Source organism: Garra rufa, chromosome 17 (assembly GCF_049309525.1).
Source record: "Garra rufa chromosome 17, GarRuf1.0, whole genome shotgun sequence".
In the NCBI taxonomy this organism is placed as follows: Eukaryota; Metazoa; Chordata; class Actinopteri; order Cypriniformes; family Cyprinidae; genus Garra; species Garra rufa.
Window position 1 is genome coordinate 44,967,297 of NC_133377.1, and position 18,523 is coordinate 44,985,819.

Sequence of the window (18,523 nt, forward strand, 5' to 3'; positions counted from 1 at the left end):
CTACCTAAATATGAACTTCATGTGTAATTTGTATATATTTTTAATCAAGTCTATCTGTCTTACTAGTGCACTGACTACTGAACTAGGGGCTGATTGAGACTCACCCAGAGATGAAGTTTGCATTGTTTTTCTTTCTATTAATTATTCTCATCTTAAACAGGACAAAGTGTACAAACACAGAAAAACTGGAGGATCAAGAGAGATCCATGTGACACTATTATAAAGATGGCATTTATTAAAGTGGAGAGTGAAGACAAGAAGATTGAAGAAATATTGAAACTTGAAGATATTGAGGAACAACCAAAGATGGCGTTTATTAAAGTGGAGAGTGAAGACATGAAGATTGAGGAAACATTCAGAGTCAAACATGAAGATACTGAGGAACAAACAGGTTTGTTTTTAATCTCAAAGCTGAAATGAATGATATTTATGAATAATGTCACAGGAATGTAGAGATCACATGACAAATACTAACACCAAATATCTTTCTTTCACAGTGTGCGCATTTGTTATGATGTCATGCTATAAACAGTAATATGGAATTAATCTAAACTGTGTGTGTGTGTGTGTGTGTGTGTGTGTGTGTGTTTGTGTGTGTGTGTATAAACCCAATATTTGCTTCTAATATTAAAACCATTTATTTCAAGCACTTTGGCTAATTATGCAAAAGTAAGAAAACGTTGAAATGTGAGTAGTCATATTTGGATACTGCATGCTGTCTACATTTGTTCATTTTAAGTATTTGGTAAGCAAATAAAACAGCCAGGTTACATCTAAATTAATCCGCATACAATTGAAAACAGCCTTTTTGTATTAAAATAAATATATATAAATATGTAAATATATATATATATTTGTTTATAAATATAAAATAAAAGGGGGAAAATAGCATTTATTTATTCTATTTATTTATTTACTTTTTATATAAATAGTTTTTCAATATGTTTGGCTGACTGTATTTTATTATGACAACGAAGCTGCGTTGTCGAGTTAGTAATGCTTAACTGCGCGCAGGAGGCGCTGACACAATCTTTTGTTATTTTTCCCCCTTGTAAAAGTGGAAACAACTTACAATAGCCTACTCCTTCGTTTGTGGTCATATAAGAGTAAGACATTGTTCCAAACTATTCTAAATATTTATTTTATTAATGCACATTCACAATAAAAAAAAACAGGATGCCTCAAGAGCGCATCAGAAAAATGAAACTAAATTCTCCATAGGTTGATAGGCTGCTAATTGTTTCACGTTTTTTTTTCTTTCGTTTTGTTAATTCATAATTTATTTAGAAAATTATTTTATTTTATTTATTTTATATATATAGCTGTATAATGTTTTCCTCCGTTTGCAGAAGCGCTGCAGGTGCGTGACCATGTGAATCCTCACACTCTGTTATGCTGCTTTTTGAGTGTATAAAATGAATCCATGGAAAACAAATGTAGGTATTTTAAATGGGTCACAGCCGCGTATTAATAAAAATTTCCTTTAATTGTAATTTAACAATCTTGTAAATTAACGGTTAAAAATGTTTTAACGACCGTCGGTTGTCAGGAGAAATAAAATAACCAAAATGAACATTCCCATTTCTAAATAAAAGTTCATCAGAAAAATTATAATAATACAACTGCTCCTGTTCATGATTATTATTGATGATCAAGTAAATAGTCTATTACAAAGTACAAAAAAATAATAATTAGCTAACATACAATTTAATATTAGGTTTTGTTTCAAATGGATAAAGAACAGCCTACTAGCCTATATAATTTACGTAATATAGGTGAAATCATGTACGGAAACAGCTCAAGGGTTTTTTTTGTTGTTGTTTTTTTTGCGATACACCAAAACTTATGCCACAGTTAATTTTTTTAGGGATGAGGTCATTACGCACACCATTTTATCGGTAAAAGGCCGGTTGGAAGGAAAACAGGATGTAGACAGCAAATTTTGCAGTTTTTTTTACACATATTCTCTTTGTCGATAGCAAAACAGTGCAAAAACTGGATGGAAACTTGGCTAGTGACAGCCAAGCGCTTTGCAACGTAATGACTCGGACCACTAGAGGGGGCCCCTAGTGGCGGCGGGGCTCTAAGCAGCCGCTTAGTTTGCCTATAGAGAGGGCCGGCACTGATAGAGAGTGAGCAACTGATATAAATATTGGTTGGACGTTTAGGGGGGAGTATGTGGGAGTATTTGGTCGCTATTCGCGGAGAATTTAGTAACATCAATGATTCTAATAAGCTCAGGCCGGTCGCGTTCGCCTCTGCGGCCGCTCAATTTGTGATCCGCTGTTTAAATCCTTCGGCCGGCCGACCGGGAAAAGTCCCGGTCGTCCCGAATGCCACTCCGCCCCTGCCTTTGTGTATTCGAGACCAATATTAAAAACATAACAAATTAGCTAGCCTGCTAGCTGCCTTTACCAGACACACTTGTATTTCACCAAAAAATATCGCATTTTTTCTCCTTGAATAAGGTTGGTAATGTCAGATCTAACTTGCGATTTTATCACATTAACCCATTTTAATTTTGAGTGTCATTTGTAAAATCAGTGTTTACACTACTGCGTGATTTTCAGCTGAAACGTGACTAATGATTTGAAGGATGAAAATCCGCTGCAGTTTAGTTTATTTTCAAATAATATAGATCTATTTTTCTCAAGGGCTTGAAACTTTTCTCTATAATGATCGATGTTGACCTAACGTGCCACCTAGTGGACAAATCTCTCAATTAGTTTGTCCCATTTGGTCTTGCAAAATCGAGCTATCATCTAGTGAAGCACCCCAGTTGGTCACTGAATCTAAGCATTGTTTTAGATGAAATGTAACTTTATTTAAAACAATTAAAAAAAACAATACCATGGATTTTATGACACAGCTACAATGACGGAGTCTGTTTGGATTTGGCAGTATCTATTCTAGAATCTATTCTTTCTTCTGTTAGTGAGAAATAATTATTAGCCCTGTATGGTATAATGATTTCCCTTCACACATAGTGGTAAAAAAATAAAAAAATAATAGTATGCAGATTTGTACTATTTTTTATTATATCAGTAAGAAGAAAAAAACGTGTTTTTACTACATTCTTATAATCTAGACTTGTGTTTTCTCTTAAATATAACTAAAAATAATTATCTATTATTTTAAACAGATAATTTAGATATTTAAAGAAATCTTTTTTAAGATTTAAGTTTTTCAAGGCATTGTTACTTGCCAGTGTGTCCTGTCATAGCTATGCAAAATTTTGATTTTGTAACAACAGTAAACTATTTTTTTTGTTATAAGGTCTGGTTTTGTGATGGCGGTACTTTAAAATTAAATTAATATAATCTTAATTCAAGTGATGAAAGATTTTGAAATTCTAACAGTAAACTACTGTAAGGTCACACCTGCTTGGTATAAACGCTTGAAAATGATATAGTTGAAAATATCCATTAGAAACTTAAAAGTAATCAAAAAGTAATCAGATGTAATCAGTTACTTTACCTTTCTAAAGTAATTGAAAAGGTACACTACTTATTACATTTTAAATAGGGTAATTTGTAATCTGTAATCTATTACATTTCCAAAGTAACCTCCCCAACACTGGTAATGTGAGTTGTAAGATTGTAATGTATAAGCTGTACACCTCTATGTTTTGTTATAAAAGAGGGGAAAAATAGGAAAAGGGGAAAGAAGATAGAATAAAAATAGATAAAGACAAGGAAATAAAGAAAATAATAAAATTAATGTCAATATAATCAAGTGAATAAATGGGTGACCACTGTTCAGGAGGCATCAAATTTTAGCAGCAGGTCATACTTATAAAGAAAGGTCCTGTATTTTATCATGAGAACGGTATAAACCAGTGGTTCTCAAACTGATGGAGGGGGTATGTGAACAAAATGCTGAGCTTTGGCATTCGTTTAACTCTACCCCAACTTAAACGGTCAAATGACATTAAGTTACCTCAGTTTTGAAGTGAAAACTTACTGCATTCACACCAGCAGCGTACGCATGGTTAAATGCCCACAGTGTGCTGCTTTAGCAAATCATGCTGCTGTTCATTGTGTCTTTAAAGTAGATTTGTAGCTCTTAATGGCATGAAGAACAAATGTTGACAGACTGTACATAGAGATTGATTTAAGAAACTCTTCGATACAGAAACAAATTGTTTCAAATGTTGATTTTCTAAGTTAAACAAAAAGGTGAGCATTTAAGTGAACATTTTACATTTTAAATGTAGCCTACATTTTAAACACAATATTGTCAGATTTTACAACAAAGAAATAATATCCAACAAAATCCACAACAGAACTGGTGTGAGTCTCCAAGAAACAACTGTTTCATCAGTGAATGAATCTGCAGCTTTCAAATTTTCAATGTCATTTTCATTTTGTTTGCATGTAATGCCTGATAAAGCTACCAGTCTCGGATGGAGCATTGTTCTCTTGATTTAAGAGCTAAGGTCTCTTCTCTGTGATTTCTGTGCGCAGTCTTATCAGGTTCTTAGGCTTTTTCCCCCTCCCTGTTACGCTGGTCCTGTCTTTGAGCTTCACTCTAGAGCAGGAGAACGAACTCCGGTCCTGGAGAGCCACCGTCCTGCAGATTTCAGCTCCATTAAAACTCTCCTGCCTGTAGCTTTCTAGTAACCCTTCAGATCTTGATTATTTTGTTCAGGTGTGTTTGATTAAGGGTTGAAGCAAAACTCTGCAGGTCTGTGGCTCTCCAGGACAGATGTTCGCCACCCCTGCTCTTGAGGATCTCCAATTAGCACATCGCTTCCAAAGAAAACATCTGGGTCCACCTCTCATCTCTGAGAATGAAGTCCTCTGCTCCATTGAGCTTTGTGAGGCAATCATACCAGGTGTATTATGCTTCTGTATGCAAGCTTCTCCCTGAAGCTCCAATCATGTGACTGCCCTTATGCTTTAGTTGGCAGTGTCTCCTAACCTTAACTCAATTTATGTCATGTTATGTCAAGCTCTGGGGGCTGTTTCCAAAAGAGTCTAAGAAAAGCTGGGATTAAAGTCCAAAACCTGACTTGAGATAAAATAACAAATCAATCTGGGTTAAAGTGGTTCCATAAAAGACCATTTAAGATCACACAATCTCACTAGTGTGATCCTGGTTCAGTGAGTGAAGGCAATTTGATGTGCACGCTTGTTTTTAAGCAGTCCTCAATGTTGGTTATGGATCTATTTGTATTGTTTAATACAGTTGAGATGTTGTGTTTTCCTCAGGGCATATTCTTCATCTGTAAATGTTAGAAAGTCATGCAAACATATCAAGTTTACTGTCAGGAGTGGATGAGGTTTACACAGGTAAACGAGCGCTGCTGCCTGCTAAACAGACTGAGCACAATATAGTAGTAGCTCAATAATTCTGGGAAAAGTAGACATTTTGCTAAAATATTTGTTTTTGGACATAAAATGTGACACATGTACAATTATAATCCTAAATGTAAGTTATTTTTTATCATAGCAGTAAATGAAAACAAAATGTAAGCTGACTAATACAGTCTTAATCACTAGCTCAAAGGAGTAAATGTCTTTTCTAGTGTTGTCAAAAATATCGATATTTCGATAAATATACACCACTAATTTCGCAAAATTTATTTTTTAAATCACACGATTCCACTTTCTGAATGCTATGAAAACACAGTGCTTAACAATTACAACAATTCACCTGTCGTAATAAATAAAAAAGACAAATATCTGAAGAAAAACACACTAACAAGCATAAAATACAGTGTTTCTGCTATTTATTCTGCCGTGGAGGTGTTTAGTGTCCCGCCAACAGCAGCAGCAGCAGCAAGTGCCTTCAGCAGAGTTCCGCGTTCAGATGCACGCAGCTTATAGGTACTGGGCTGGCCGCAAAGCCCCAGCTAAAGTAATTACCATGAATGTGGCGGGGAAAAAGTAAGGAGATATTCAAATTATTTATTAATAAACTAGTATTTTCTGAGTCAGTGTCGCAAAGATGAAGTTGATAATCCTAACTCGCCATCTGCTCGGACGCGCTTTTAAAGCCTAAATGCCATTTTATGGATTAGGCCTAATAAAAGATGTTTGTTTCCGATTTGAATTATTTCGTTTTACAGTAGTGAAGTAATAATTAAAAGTGAATTTATTACTCTTACATTTATGAGCATAAATAAAGTTTCACGTGGCGCTTTGCACCTCATCTCCTGCAAAGCTTTCATTCTCCGCACAAACGATTGGATATGCGCCTATTTGTAGCCTACACATTTATCTAAGTTAAACGATTAAACTAATATTCTGATAAATAAACAAATAAAAACTGAAAGCATATCAGAATATTAGTTTAATCGTTGCCGCTGTTTAATAAGCGGCTGGCCGCTTTGTCGTTACTTTAAAAAACAAAAACTTGAATTTCACAAATAAAACATGTTCCAAATATATTTCTAAATTAACTTTATAAACTAAAGAAACGAAAATAAATGTAATTACTTTGCTATTAAAAACAGCAGATGTGCAATGGGGAAGAGAAAGAGAACTCGGGCCAGTAATTCTGATGCGCTGTTGAGTTTTTTTTTTTTTTGTTTTGTTTTTTGCAACAATTGTTTGTTTAGTAGCCCATTTAACTCTTATTTAGGCTGCTTTCTTATTTAAATGTATTATTTCGTTGATTTATTTTAGCGTTTTGTAGGCTGCTTGTTCACCAACGGAATTGCTAAAGTTTGTGAATAATGTTTGAGCCTCATTTATTTATATATAAAACACCGCGCCACTGCTGTGGTAAAAAATCTGCCACCATCACAGCCATACAGTTCCTACCCTTCATAAATGTGTGCACTACATGTTGTATTTAAATCTAAATTAAAGATTGTATTTGAACATCAAATAAAGATCATTTGAATCAAATGAAGCTCAAACTCAAATGAAGTTAAGAAGCTGAACAGGGCTGTAGCAGTGTACATATGCATATACCTCATTGTCATGTTCTAGACTATATTTATTTTTAAATTAAAAAAGAAATTTTCCTCCTTAATAGTGTGGAAGTTTTTTTCTCTGTGGTATCGAAAGTAGTATCGAATATCGATATTTTTCAAGGTATCGTATCGAAGTTAGAAATTCCAGTATCGTGACAACACTAGTCTGTTCCTCTTCCCAGTTAAAATGTAGGCTGTTTTCTATTATTTCATTTTTAATTTAGTTCCTTAAAGACTCATTTTAGATTTGTAATTTATATATATGTATATGTGTATGTATGTATATATATATATATATATATATATATATATATATATATATATATATATATATATATATACATACACTTGCCATCAGAAATATTCAACCCCTAAAGAGTTTTAAGGATTTATAAATAAAAATATTTTCAAAGTGCAGGATTCTGCTTTGGATGATTTCTTAATGAGTTTAGTGATACATAAAAACAACGCAGAAAATGTATGATGTAGTATTTGTGTGTAACAGTATATTTTGTTAAGATCACCATGTCACAATTATTCAACCCCTATATAATATTGTTGTTTTTAAAGCTTTTTGGCCTGAAGTGGAGCTGAAACATCATTAAGTCTTTGGAACTCTATAACGATCCTTCATTTGCTTCAGCTGTGATGCATATATAAACCCCGACCATGAAGGTGTTCAAGGTAGAGCTGCACCATTCTGAATAAAATGAGAATCACGATTTTTTTGCTCAGAAAAAGATCACGATTCTCTCACGATTCTAGAGAACTTTATTTTAAAGATTTACCCCTGAACATAAGGTTATCAAACAACAGTAAAATAGCAGTGAAATAAGACAAAATAAACTTTGCTTTAAATTTAAAGAAATGTAATGAAAAATAATGTAATAATGTAAAAAAAAAAAATAAATAACATTAAAAAATAAAGGTATTATGTCAGAGTAAAGCGATTTAAAGATTCTTAGCTAGAAACACTAGCCTAGTTTTTGTGTCAACCATTTTTTCATGGCTGTCAACGTCCACTCTGTGGGATGCCCAAGTTTACTTCTACATTTTACAAATAAATCCTAATCTAATCATGACAAACTATATATCGTTGGAAAGGTCTAAGGCTCCTAAATAGATATTTTTATGTGTTACAAATTATGTAGGAAAATAATTTATGACAAGAGTTTCATAGATTAATTTATGACAAGAGTGCACCTCAAAAATCTACTTCATAACAGGAGTTCTGACCTTTTACTCTGACAGACTTTCTTGTTGCCTTTTTTTCCCTATTACACATTAGAAATAATAAGAAATTATATATCAGATGAAAACTTAAAATTTCAAAATTCATCCTTTGGAATGCCATTTTAAAATCAGACATTGAATTAACATGGAAAATGTACATCAAAATCATATTACTAAATGTTCTTGTCTATGAATTATAAAGATTTAAGATTCAATTCTTCATTTTCACGTCTCTGTTCAAAAATGGGAGTAACAGTTAAGGGGTTAATGGATCGTCATGCTCATATATTGTTCCATTGCTCCGCTGGTCCATAAATCTGGCACGATCAAAGTACTACTCTTTCAATATTCAAAGTGCTAATAGAGACCGAATTTTCCAAGCATGATACAGAGCTATCTACACAACTACACAACTTACAGCCCACATACTAATAATAGCCTAGATATTTTATGTAGCTTAATTTGAGCGCATTGGCAGTCGCTCTCTAAACGCGGGGTATTAAAATTGCTTCTGAAAGCGCGTCCGGGTTTTACTTTCGTTTTAACAATCCCGCGAAACTCTCGGCAGCGCTGAGCGTGCATTCAACAATACAAGAAATTACTTTAACAAAACCATTTGAAAGTGGGTGGACACCAACGGGATTTTGAAAAGCGTGTCCCCAGGGGAAATTACGCCGCTGCGTGAGTGGAACTCTGCCGCTATCATTTTATGTAAATTGTACAGTCCTATATTGAGACAGAGGCGCCATAAATTGCATCTGACAGAATGTGCGCTGAAGATGAAGTTTAAATGGTTATGTAATGTTGGAGAGAACGGCGAACCTGTCACTGCATCAGCTCACAGCAGTCTGTGCAGTAATTAGGCTAGCAAAAGTTTTGTAATATATAAATAAAATATAATTGGCTGAATCGTATAAATGCTGGATTAAGATCGTGAGGGGGGTCGAATCGAGATAGCGATCTTTTAACGATTAATTGTGCAGCTCTAGTTCAAGGTGAGTTGCAATCATGGGAAAGACAAAGGAGCTTCCACAAAAGCTGAGAGAGGAGATTATTTCATCACATCTGAAGGGCCTTGGGTATAAGAAGATTTCCAAAAGATTTATCATTCCAAGAGACACCATTGGGAGCATTATAAGGAAGTTTAAAACTTATGGAACAGCTGCAAACCTGCCTGGCCGTGGAAGAAAGCTCACAATTTCATCAAGGGCCCCTAGCAACTTAGTCAGGACAGCTAAGAAAAACCCTGTGTGACTGCAAGACAGCTACAGGATGACATGATGAAGGCTGGTACAAGTGCTTCAGTGGCAACTATAAGACGTGCACTGAATAATCAAGGACTTCATGGCCGGACCCCAAGACGCACTCCACTCTTGACATATGGACCAGCGGTATGTCTGGCGTGTTAAAGGTCAGGCTTATGACCAGAAGAATACCATCCCCACAGTCAAGCACGGAGGTGGGTCAATAATGATGTGGGGCTGTTTTTCTGCGGCAGGAATATTGATTGTGTACCTGGCATCATGGATTCCCAGAAATACCAGGTCATTTTGAAGAAGAACGTGATGCCTTCTGTTGACAAATTAAACCTTGGTGATCATTGGATCTTCCAGCAAGACAATGATCCCAAGCACACCTCCAAATCAACCAAAGCTTGGTTGGGGAAAAGATGCTGGAGTGTCCTGGAGTGGCCTTCTCAGTCACCAGATTTAAATCCAATTGAAAATCTTTGGTGGGATTTGAAGAAGGCAGTTGCAGCACGGAAGCCTTCAAACATCACTGAGTTAGAGGCTTTTGCACGTGAAGAATGGGCAAAGATTCCAATCGAGAGGTGTAAGAAGCTTGTCAGCACTTATCGAAAACGCTTGTTAGAAGCTATAAAAACTAAAGGGCGCTCCACATGGTACTGAAGCTGGGGGTTGAATAATACTGCACATGCTCATGTGTTACAAGACTTACAATTTTCATTTAAACTTCAAAGTTAAGTCAACTTCTGTTGTCAAAATAACTCAAATATGTATCAATAAATATTGTTTGTTATTTCACGAGCTTTTTTTTTCATTATCTTTCATCAACATCACTATATTGTCTATTGAGGTGAGGGGGTTGAATATTTCTGATTGCAAGTGTATATATTTTAAAACAACATCATGAAATCTTGGGCACAAAACAATAAATACAGTTGTACATATTCTGGTTTTTATTTAAAAAAAATGTTTATGTTTAAAGTGATAATAAAGTTAAATATTTGTGTGGGAGAGAGTCAGTGCTCCGGGTGTGTGTGTGTGTGTGTGTGTGTGTGTGTGTGTGTGTGTGTGTGTGTGTGTGTGTGTACCTGGTATTCATCACGTTATGGGGACCAAATGTCCCCACAAGGAAAGTAATACCAGTAAATTTTGACCTTGTGGGGACATTTCTTAGGTCCCCATAAGGAAACAGGCTTATAAATCATGCATAAATCATGAGAAAAATATTTGGCCTGCATTAATTTCAAATAATCCTGCATGAGAATTCAAATGCACCTGATAATGTGTCAGCGAGCAGCGCTGTGTGACATGACAAAATACATTAGAACCCATTATAATCAGTGATGCTGCCTATACTAAATGCGGCGTATGCAACAGGACAAACCCCGGACAGTAAACCGATGCCTTGTTCTATTTATGACTTAATGACACAAAGTTCAAATGATTTGCAGCGGCTGCCTTGTCGCGTGTCCCAACCAGACGCGATGCAACAACGCGACGTATCAGATTCATTCAATATTACAACCATTCAAATGCGAGAAGCGCACTGCACTCCCAAGAAATGGACAAGTTTATAATCTGATAAATATTAAACCCTTTTACATTATTAAAACTACATACTGAGTGACTGATACCTTCTTTGTCATACCTTCTTTGGCAGTTTAAATGTCTATTATTATGCTTCAAGATCTGATGTAAACTATCTCTTGTCGCTTTCATTATGGCTAAATATGTCACGCAATATCCAAACTCATATTAGACCAATTTAACAATAAATAAAGCACATAATCATTGCCTGAGATGATCACTGTCATAGTTTTTTGTGTGTTGTTCCAGCCGTGAAGTTGCAGAAAATTGAAACCATTTCGAAAATAGAATCCCTTTCGCTTGTCACTGTCGCACATGGTCAGGGAAAAAAACGCGTCACGTCTGATTGGGACACGGTGATACAGTTTGATCCCCCAAAAAATCTAGGTATAAAAATATTATTGCTGACAGATCTAATAACTGAACAGTTGACATTGACCAGAGGTTGTTAGACTTTAACAACAATCGTACAAATTCCATCATAATCTATTATTATCTGTCATTTTAGTTTTCATATTTTAAAAATAATACATTTAATACACAATAATACATTTCATTACATTCTCATTTTTTAAATTAATATCAGTTCCTAAATCCCAATCGATCTTTTGGTCTATGCTGTTTTCAGTTGATGAATGAACAGAATGAACACTATTAATAGTGCTAAGTAATAATAGGTAAGTTCTGTGGTACTTTTTTTATTATGAAACAAAGTCTCAGATTTCAAATGTTGTCCAATTAATTAGAAAATCCAAGCAATAAATACCGTTTTGGTGTTCTGTAATGGTTCTTAATAGATCGCTGTTTACTGCGTGTAATCAAAGCCAAACGCATAGCAAAACATTCGTGATAGTTTCGTTTTTGTTTTGGATACCGTGCTCTGTCTGCTGCCACACTGGAGCGCACACGCCACCAACTGGACAAGGGTGGGAATTACAGTTAACATGGTCGTGGCCCTTGGCTTGGTATTGTTGGTGGAATTTGGCCCTCGGTGAAAACGAATTGAGGAACCCTGGTCTAAGAGGACCAAACGTCCATGTATATGATGCAAGAATGACAAATGCCAGTTTAAAAAAAAATATGCGAGTAAATCGGCTAAATATGCGCGAGCCATAGCTATGATTGACGGTAATATGGACCAAACATCTAACAAGCTGATGTAAAAAAAAAAAGAGCTTAAATTATTCAGACTAAATTCAGAGTAACAAAACTACAGCAGTAACAAGTTTGTGTTGGTTAAATATAGGCTATTTAATAGATTTTACAGTTCAAGATAAAACTTAAAACAGTTGTTCCCTTGAAGAGAAGTATCGTTAGCTAGCTAATGTTAGCCTAAACACTTCATGATAGTGTAAGCTGTCAGCATTTAAATGTACAACTATGCAGATACGGAGAGTACGGGATTGCCAGGCTCCACATTTAAAGGTCCCATATTGTCAAAATCGAAATTTCCATGCGGTAGTTACTTTTTTCTAGTACTTTAGCCTACTTTGTGTAATAACGAAAACATTTATTTCAGTGAAAAAATAAGTCCAAATCTCTGTATTTTAACATTTTGAACAATAGGGTTCTGCAATCTTTTGCTTTTTTTTTTTTTTTTAGAAATTCTTGTGTGTTTTAATTTTTCTGATAATCAAATGAAAGCATAAACATTTATTTATTTATTTATTTATTTTATTTTTTTATTAGCAAAACAATAACATACACACACACTGCCTGAAATACAACAAAAGGAAAAAATATATATACATACAGTAAAAAACAGAGCAAAGTTTACAGTAACTGGGGAGAATATATTAGTTATCTATACACCCCTTAGCAACACATACCAAACTGCAAAACATCACGGGTAGAGGCATTTATGGAGTTAAGGTATGGAGTCCATATGCGATTAAAAGCATCTGTTGTCAAATGAATAATACAAGTCAATAGTTCCAGAGGTATCATCTCTCTAATAATTGAATGCCAGCCTTTGATGGAGGGAGGCTTATCACTGATCCATGCCATCAGCAAATTCTTCCTGGCAGCAAAAGATAACAGACTAAAAAGACGTCTTCCAAATTTATTTGAAATGAGCTTACAAGGAAAACCCAAAAGAAGTGACAGAGGATCCAGCTCCAGATCCAAGCCAAAGATGTTGTTTAATTGAGCCCTAACTCTGGACCAATATGCCTGGATCCTATGACAGTTCCATATGCAATGAATATAATCTCCTATATTGGACTTACACTTAGGACAGAGTGGCGAGAGAGTTGCATTGTATTTGTGTCTTAATTGTGGCGTGATATGTATTCTATGTAAAATTCTAAGCTGAATGGCTCTTGCCCTATTACAAACAGAGAGCCTATTAGCTTGGAGCCAGACTTTCTCCCACTCCTCTTCTGGAATATCCACCCCCAGGTCTCTTTCCCAGATCAATCTTAGATTTGAAGTGCTATCTGCACCATAAGAGCATAGAGCTTTATAGAAACGGGAGATTAACTTGTGTGATGGGGGGTTCCGAAGGATTTCCTCAATAACTGAAAAGGAGTGTGTAGAGATAAGTGTAGAATTTTTGAATATATAGTTTCTAATTTTCAAAAATCTAAAGAAGTGCTGTCTAGGTACATTATATCTCGAAACTAAATTATCAAAAGACATTAGAGATCCTTCCTCAAACAAGTCACCCATCCTACATATACCAAGCACAGGCCATAGATTAAAACCTGAGTCTGTAATACTTGGCAGGAACTCTGGGTTGTTCAAAATTGGCAAAAGAGGAGAGGTTATGGCGCTCCTGCCTTCCAGCCTTCGAATAATACGCCATGCCTTAAGAGTATTACGTACTAAAGGACTATTATACAGAGTTCTGCATAACTTTGCATTATGAACAAATAATAAGTTTTGTAGGGGGCAGCTGCACTGTGAGGATTCAAGATCAAGCCACACTGATTTAGGATCTTTAACAAGCCATTCATTAATAAATCTAAGATGACAAGCCAACTGATATAATTTAATATTTGGGAGGTCCAAACCACCCTTCGCCCTAGAGAGCTGAAGTTTAGATAATTTCAATCTGGGTTTCCTTTTGCTCCAGATAAACAAACTTAGCCACCCATTTAACTCTTTTATAGCTTTGTTGGACAATAAAATGGGAATCATTTGCATTGGATACAGTAAACGGGGCAGGACATTCATTTTTATCAGAGCCACCCTCCCCAGCCAAGACAGAGGGAGAGCCATCCACCTGTTCAAATCGTCATGAATTTTTCCTAACACTGGTGCAAAATTGGCTTTATATAATTGCTTGAAAGTAGGGGTTACATGGATACCTAAGTAGACAAAACCATCCTCAGAGCATTTGAAGGGAAAAGAGGGAGATTGATTTGTGGGCTCCTTATTACCTAAAAACAGCGCAACTGATTTCGAAAAATTTATCCTGTACCCGGAGAATTGTCCAAACTCCTGAATAATATCTACAATTTTTGGCACAGATACCTCAGGATCTGAAAGAAAGAGCAGCACATCGTCTGCATATAAAGAGATTTTGTGCTGCCTACCTCCCAGTGACACCCCAGACACAGCAGCCTCCCCTCTTATCATCTGAGCAAATGGCTCTATTGCTATTGCAAAAAGCAATGGAGAGAGGGGGCAGCCCTGCCTGGTGCCCCGGAATAAAGGAAAATTGTCAGATCTGTGACCATTAGTAATGACAGCTGCAAGAGGATCTGTATAGAGTATTCGCACCCACTTTATAAAGTTTTCTCCGAGACCAAATTTTCCCAAGGTGTAAAATAAATAAGGCCACTCAACAGAATCAAAAGCTTTCTCTGCATCCAGAGACAAAATAAGAGAATTAGAACTTAAGTCATGAGAAAGCTCAATAATATTTAGTAACCGCCTAACATTGTGAGCGGAACTTCTACCTTTAATAAACCCTGTCTGGTCTTCATTAATAATAAGGGGTAAAACCTTCTCCAACCTTAGTGCTAAAATTTTAGACAACTTTTTTTAGTCAGAGTTTAGTAATGCAATGGGCCTATATGAACTGCAATCTTCTGGATCCTTGTCTTTTTTTAATATCAGAGAAATATTTGCTTCACAAAGTGAGTAGGGCAGACTATCAGTCAGAAATGAATGATTAAGCATGGCTAAGAGAGGGTCTAACAAAACATGCTCAAATTCTTTATACAGTTCGCATGGAAGGCCATCTGGCCCAGGTGATTTACCAGATTTCAAACTATGGAGTGCGGTTCTAGCTTCTTCTCTTGTGATAGGAGCATTGAGAAGTTCCCTTTGATCCTCAGAGACAACAGAAAAAGTCAAACGATCAAAGAATGATACCATAGAATTACGTCTTTGAGAAGAATAATTAGATTTATATAGCATAGAATAGAATTTTTTAAAAGTATTGTTTATAATAACAGAATCAAAAGATTGCACTCCGTTAAGATCAACTATAGAAGTAATGAATTGTGAATCCCGTTTGGATTTTGTCAAGTGGGCTAAGTATTTACTAGGTTTATTACCCCATTTGTACAATCTCTGCTTTGAGAATAGAACATTTGAGTGAGACTGTTGAGTTAGTAATGAATTTAAAGATGTCCGTATCATATTTATTTTTTCTAAGGAAGTAGGTGAGGAATCGTTCAGATAACTATCAGTGGCATTATTTAAGGCTGACTCTAGGTATTTTTGTTTTTCTGATTGTTTCTTTTTTTTAGCAGTGAGATATGAAATAGAGAGGCCTCTGATGTATGCTTTACACGTCTCCCAAAGAAGTGAGGGATTATCTGTGGATGCTGAATTAATAGAAAGGAATATCCTAAACTCTGAATTAAAATGTGAGAGGAATTTATCGTCTCTAAGCAACAGAGTATTAAATCTCCAACGTCTAGCTGATCTTACGAACCCCTTCACACAAACATCTAGTACTACTGTAGCATGATCAGAAATAATGATATCTCCTATGTAACTGTTAGAAATTGTTTGCATCATAACATTGGGAACAAAAAAGTAATCAATCCTAGAGTGACAATTATGAGGGCTAGAGAAAAAAGTGAATTTCTTTTGAGAAGGATTAAAAGTACGCCAAACTTCTATATATCCTAATTCCTTACAAAGTGCAGAAAGAGCTTTAGATTGTTTGGTGACAAGAGACTTTCTGGGGGGGAATCTATCCAATAAAGAATCTAATAAACAGTTAAAGTCCCCTCCGATAATAGCCAATCCAGACGCATTCTCTTTAAAATCAAAAAAAGCTTTTACAAGAAATTCTGAAGAGTAATTCGGGGGACAATATAAATTTAAAAGTGAAATCTCTTCTCCATTCAGAATTCCCTTAATAATAATATATCTTCCAAATTTATCCTTGATATTCTCTGTAACTCTAAAAGGAATATTTTTATTAATTATAATAGCTACACCTCTGCTACTTTTTGTGAAAAATGAGAAATGAATCTGACCAATCCACTTATGTTTTAGGTTCAAATGTTCGCTATCACTCAGATGAGTTTCTTGTAGCATAGCAATATCTATATTCTCCTTACAGAGATGTGTAAATACTTTCCGGATCTTTATTTGCCCATGTAAACCCCTTACATTCCAGGTACAAAATCTTAAGTTACTGACCGCCATAACATACACCAAATGAAGAGTGAATCAGGTAGTGCTCTCCCCCTGTCCAGCACCTTTATAATCATTGCCCTGTTATTGAATTCAGGAAGCAGCCATGTGTGTCTCAAGGTATATAATTGAACAAAAACACATATCAGAACCAGCCAAACTGGCAACATGGGGAAAAAGAAAGACAAAAAAAAATAGAATAGAAGAATAAAAAAATAGAAAAAGGAAAGAAAAACAAAATGGGGGACAGTTCCCCTTATTTCTTAGGGGACAAATCCTCACCTCGTAGTCCAACAAGTTAACCATTCACTGTACTGCCAGTACAGTGGCTCAGAAGAGGTCAACCAAAAAAGTCTCTTGAAAGCCACCCAATCAAGATGCAAATTTAAGTAAATAAAACATCCCCTCCTCAGTCAATTTAAAGGAGCAAGAATAATAAAACAAAAAAGTACTCAAGCCTTGACGTGTATAACTATAAAAGAACAGGCATACAATATGTGAAAACGAATAGTTCAGCACCTGCTCCTCATACGGCAGCACGAAGTTCAGGTATTAGAGCTCGCTGCATTCTTATCCAAATACTGTGAAGCTGCAGCCACCGTCTCGAAGACTTTGGAAGTATTTCCAATAGACACTCGTAGCTTGGCTGGATACAGCATCGCATAACGAGCGCCCATTTCTCGAAGTCGCTGTTTAACGGCGTTGAATTCTTTACGCCTCCGTATCACTGAAGCAGAGAAATCCTGATAAAATGACACCTTGTTGTCATCGTACCGCAAATCTCCATCCCCCGAGAGCCTCCTGCTGGCGTCGAGGACCTTCTGCTTGTCCCCGTAGTTATGAAACCGAACGATTAGTGGCCGCGGTCTGTCCTTAGCACCCGGTTTTGGACCTAACGTGCGATGCGCCCTCTCAATCTTGATACGGCCGTTCTTCGCCTGTAAGTGTAGAAATTCGGGAATCCACGTTTGAAGAAAGGCAACAGCATTAGTACCCTCCACCTCTTCACGAAGGCCTAGAATTCGAATGTTTTTACGCCGGCCTCTGTTTTCCAGATCATCGATGTGTTCATTTAACATAGCGACTTGTTTTTCGAGATTGAGTGCACGGGTTTGCGCATCCTCCGAAGATGTCTCCGCCGCCATAATTCTCCGTTCCGCCTCGTCTAGCCGGTTCGTTGCGCTCTCTAATTGTTGAGTGTGATTATGCACAGTTTCAGCTAGCGGACCCAGTTTCTCGTCTATTGTGCTGGAAATTTTCTCCGTCATGATTTTAAGTGCTTTAGCAAGCGCCGGGCTAAGCTCGTGTTCAGTGTCACCTGAGCTATGCTCAGGTTCATCGGCCGCTGCATCCACGATCGGATCCTTTTTTCCAGTTTTCTTAGCAGGTTTTGGCATCTTCGGCAAAGATTGCGACCAAAAAGTCTCTAGTGACATGCTACACAAGATTTGTGACTGAAATTGATGGCTTGCGTTCTCTTTTTATGAGTAAGGGATAGAAAACAAATGAGTGGCGCAAGAGCCTCTAAAAACACTACCGCTTCCAAGCCGCCATCTTGCGCGCCCCCCTATTTATTTTTAATTAAATGAAAAATAAACCCTTTTTAATTTTTGGCAAACAAACAGAGGTTTACTGTTAAAATCAATACATGGAAGAAAAATTATATTCAGTTTAAAACGTTTAAATAATATTGTAGTATTTTTTTTCTACAATTAAGTGGTTATTCTTGTTGTAATATTTATTTTTCATCATATATTTATTGTTTTATGTAAATTATTTAAATAGGAATATATAAACACCTACATTATACTGTACAAAAGTAATACAATACTGATATAGTTCTGTTACATGTTAAACCGTACTTTTATTTGGACAAGTTGCCGTGAAGTTTCTGTGTACAGTATGGTATGATGCTAGTTTTCTCAAA

General features: G+C 36.0%; 1 protein-coding gene across 1 annotated transcript in view; it reads left to right on the forward strand.

The window, feature by feature from the left end:
- The first annotated feature begins 306 nt into the window (after positions 1–306).
- Positions 307–18,523, forward strand: part of LOC141289443 (uncharacterized) — a 51,172-nt gene continuing 32,955 nt past the window's right edge. The window contains exons 1-2 of the mRNA XM_073821538.1: positions 307–391; positions 4,703–4,824. Of these exons, the coding sequence (XP_073677639.1) occupies positions 307–391; positions 4,703–4,824 (207 nt within the window). The remainder of the gene's footprint in view (positions 392–4,702; positions 4,825–18,523) is intronic.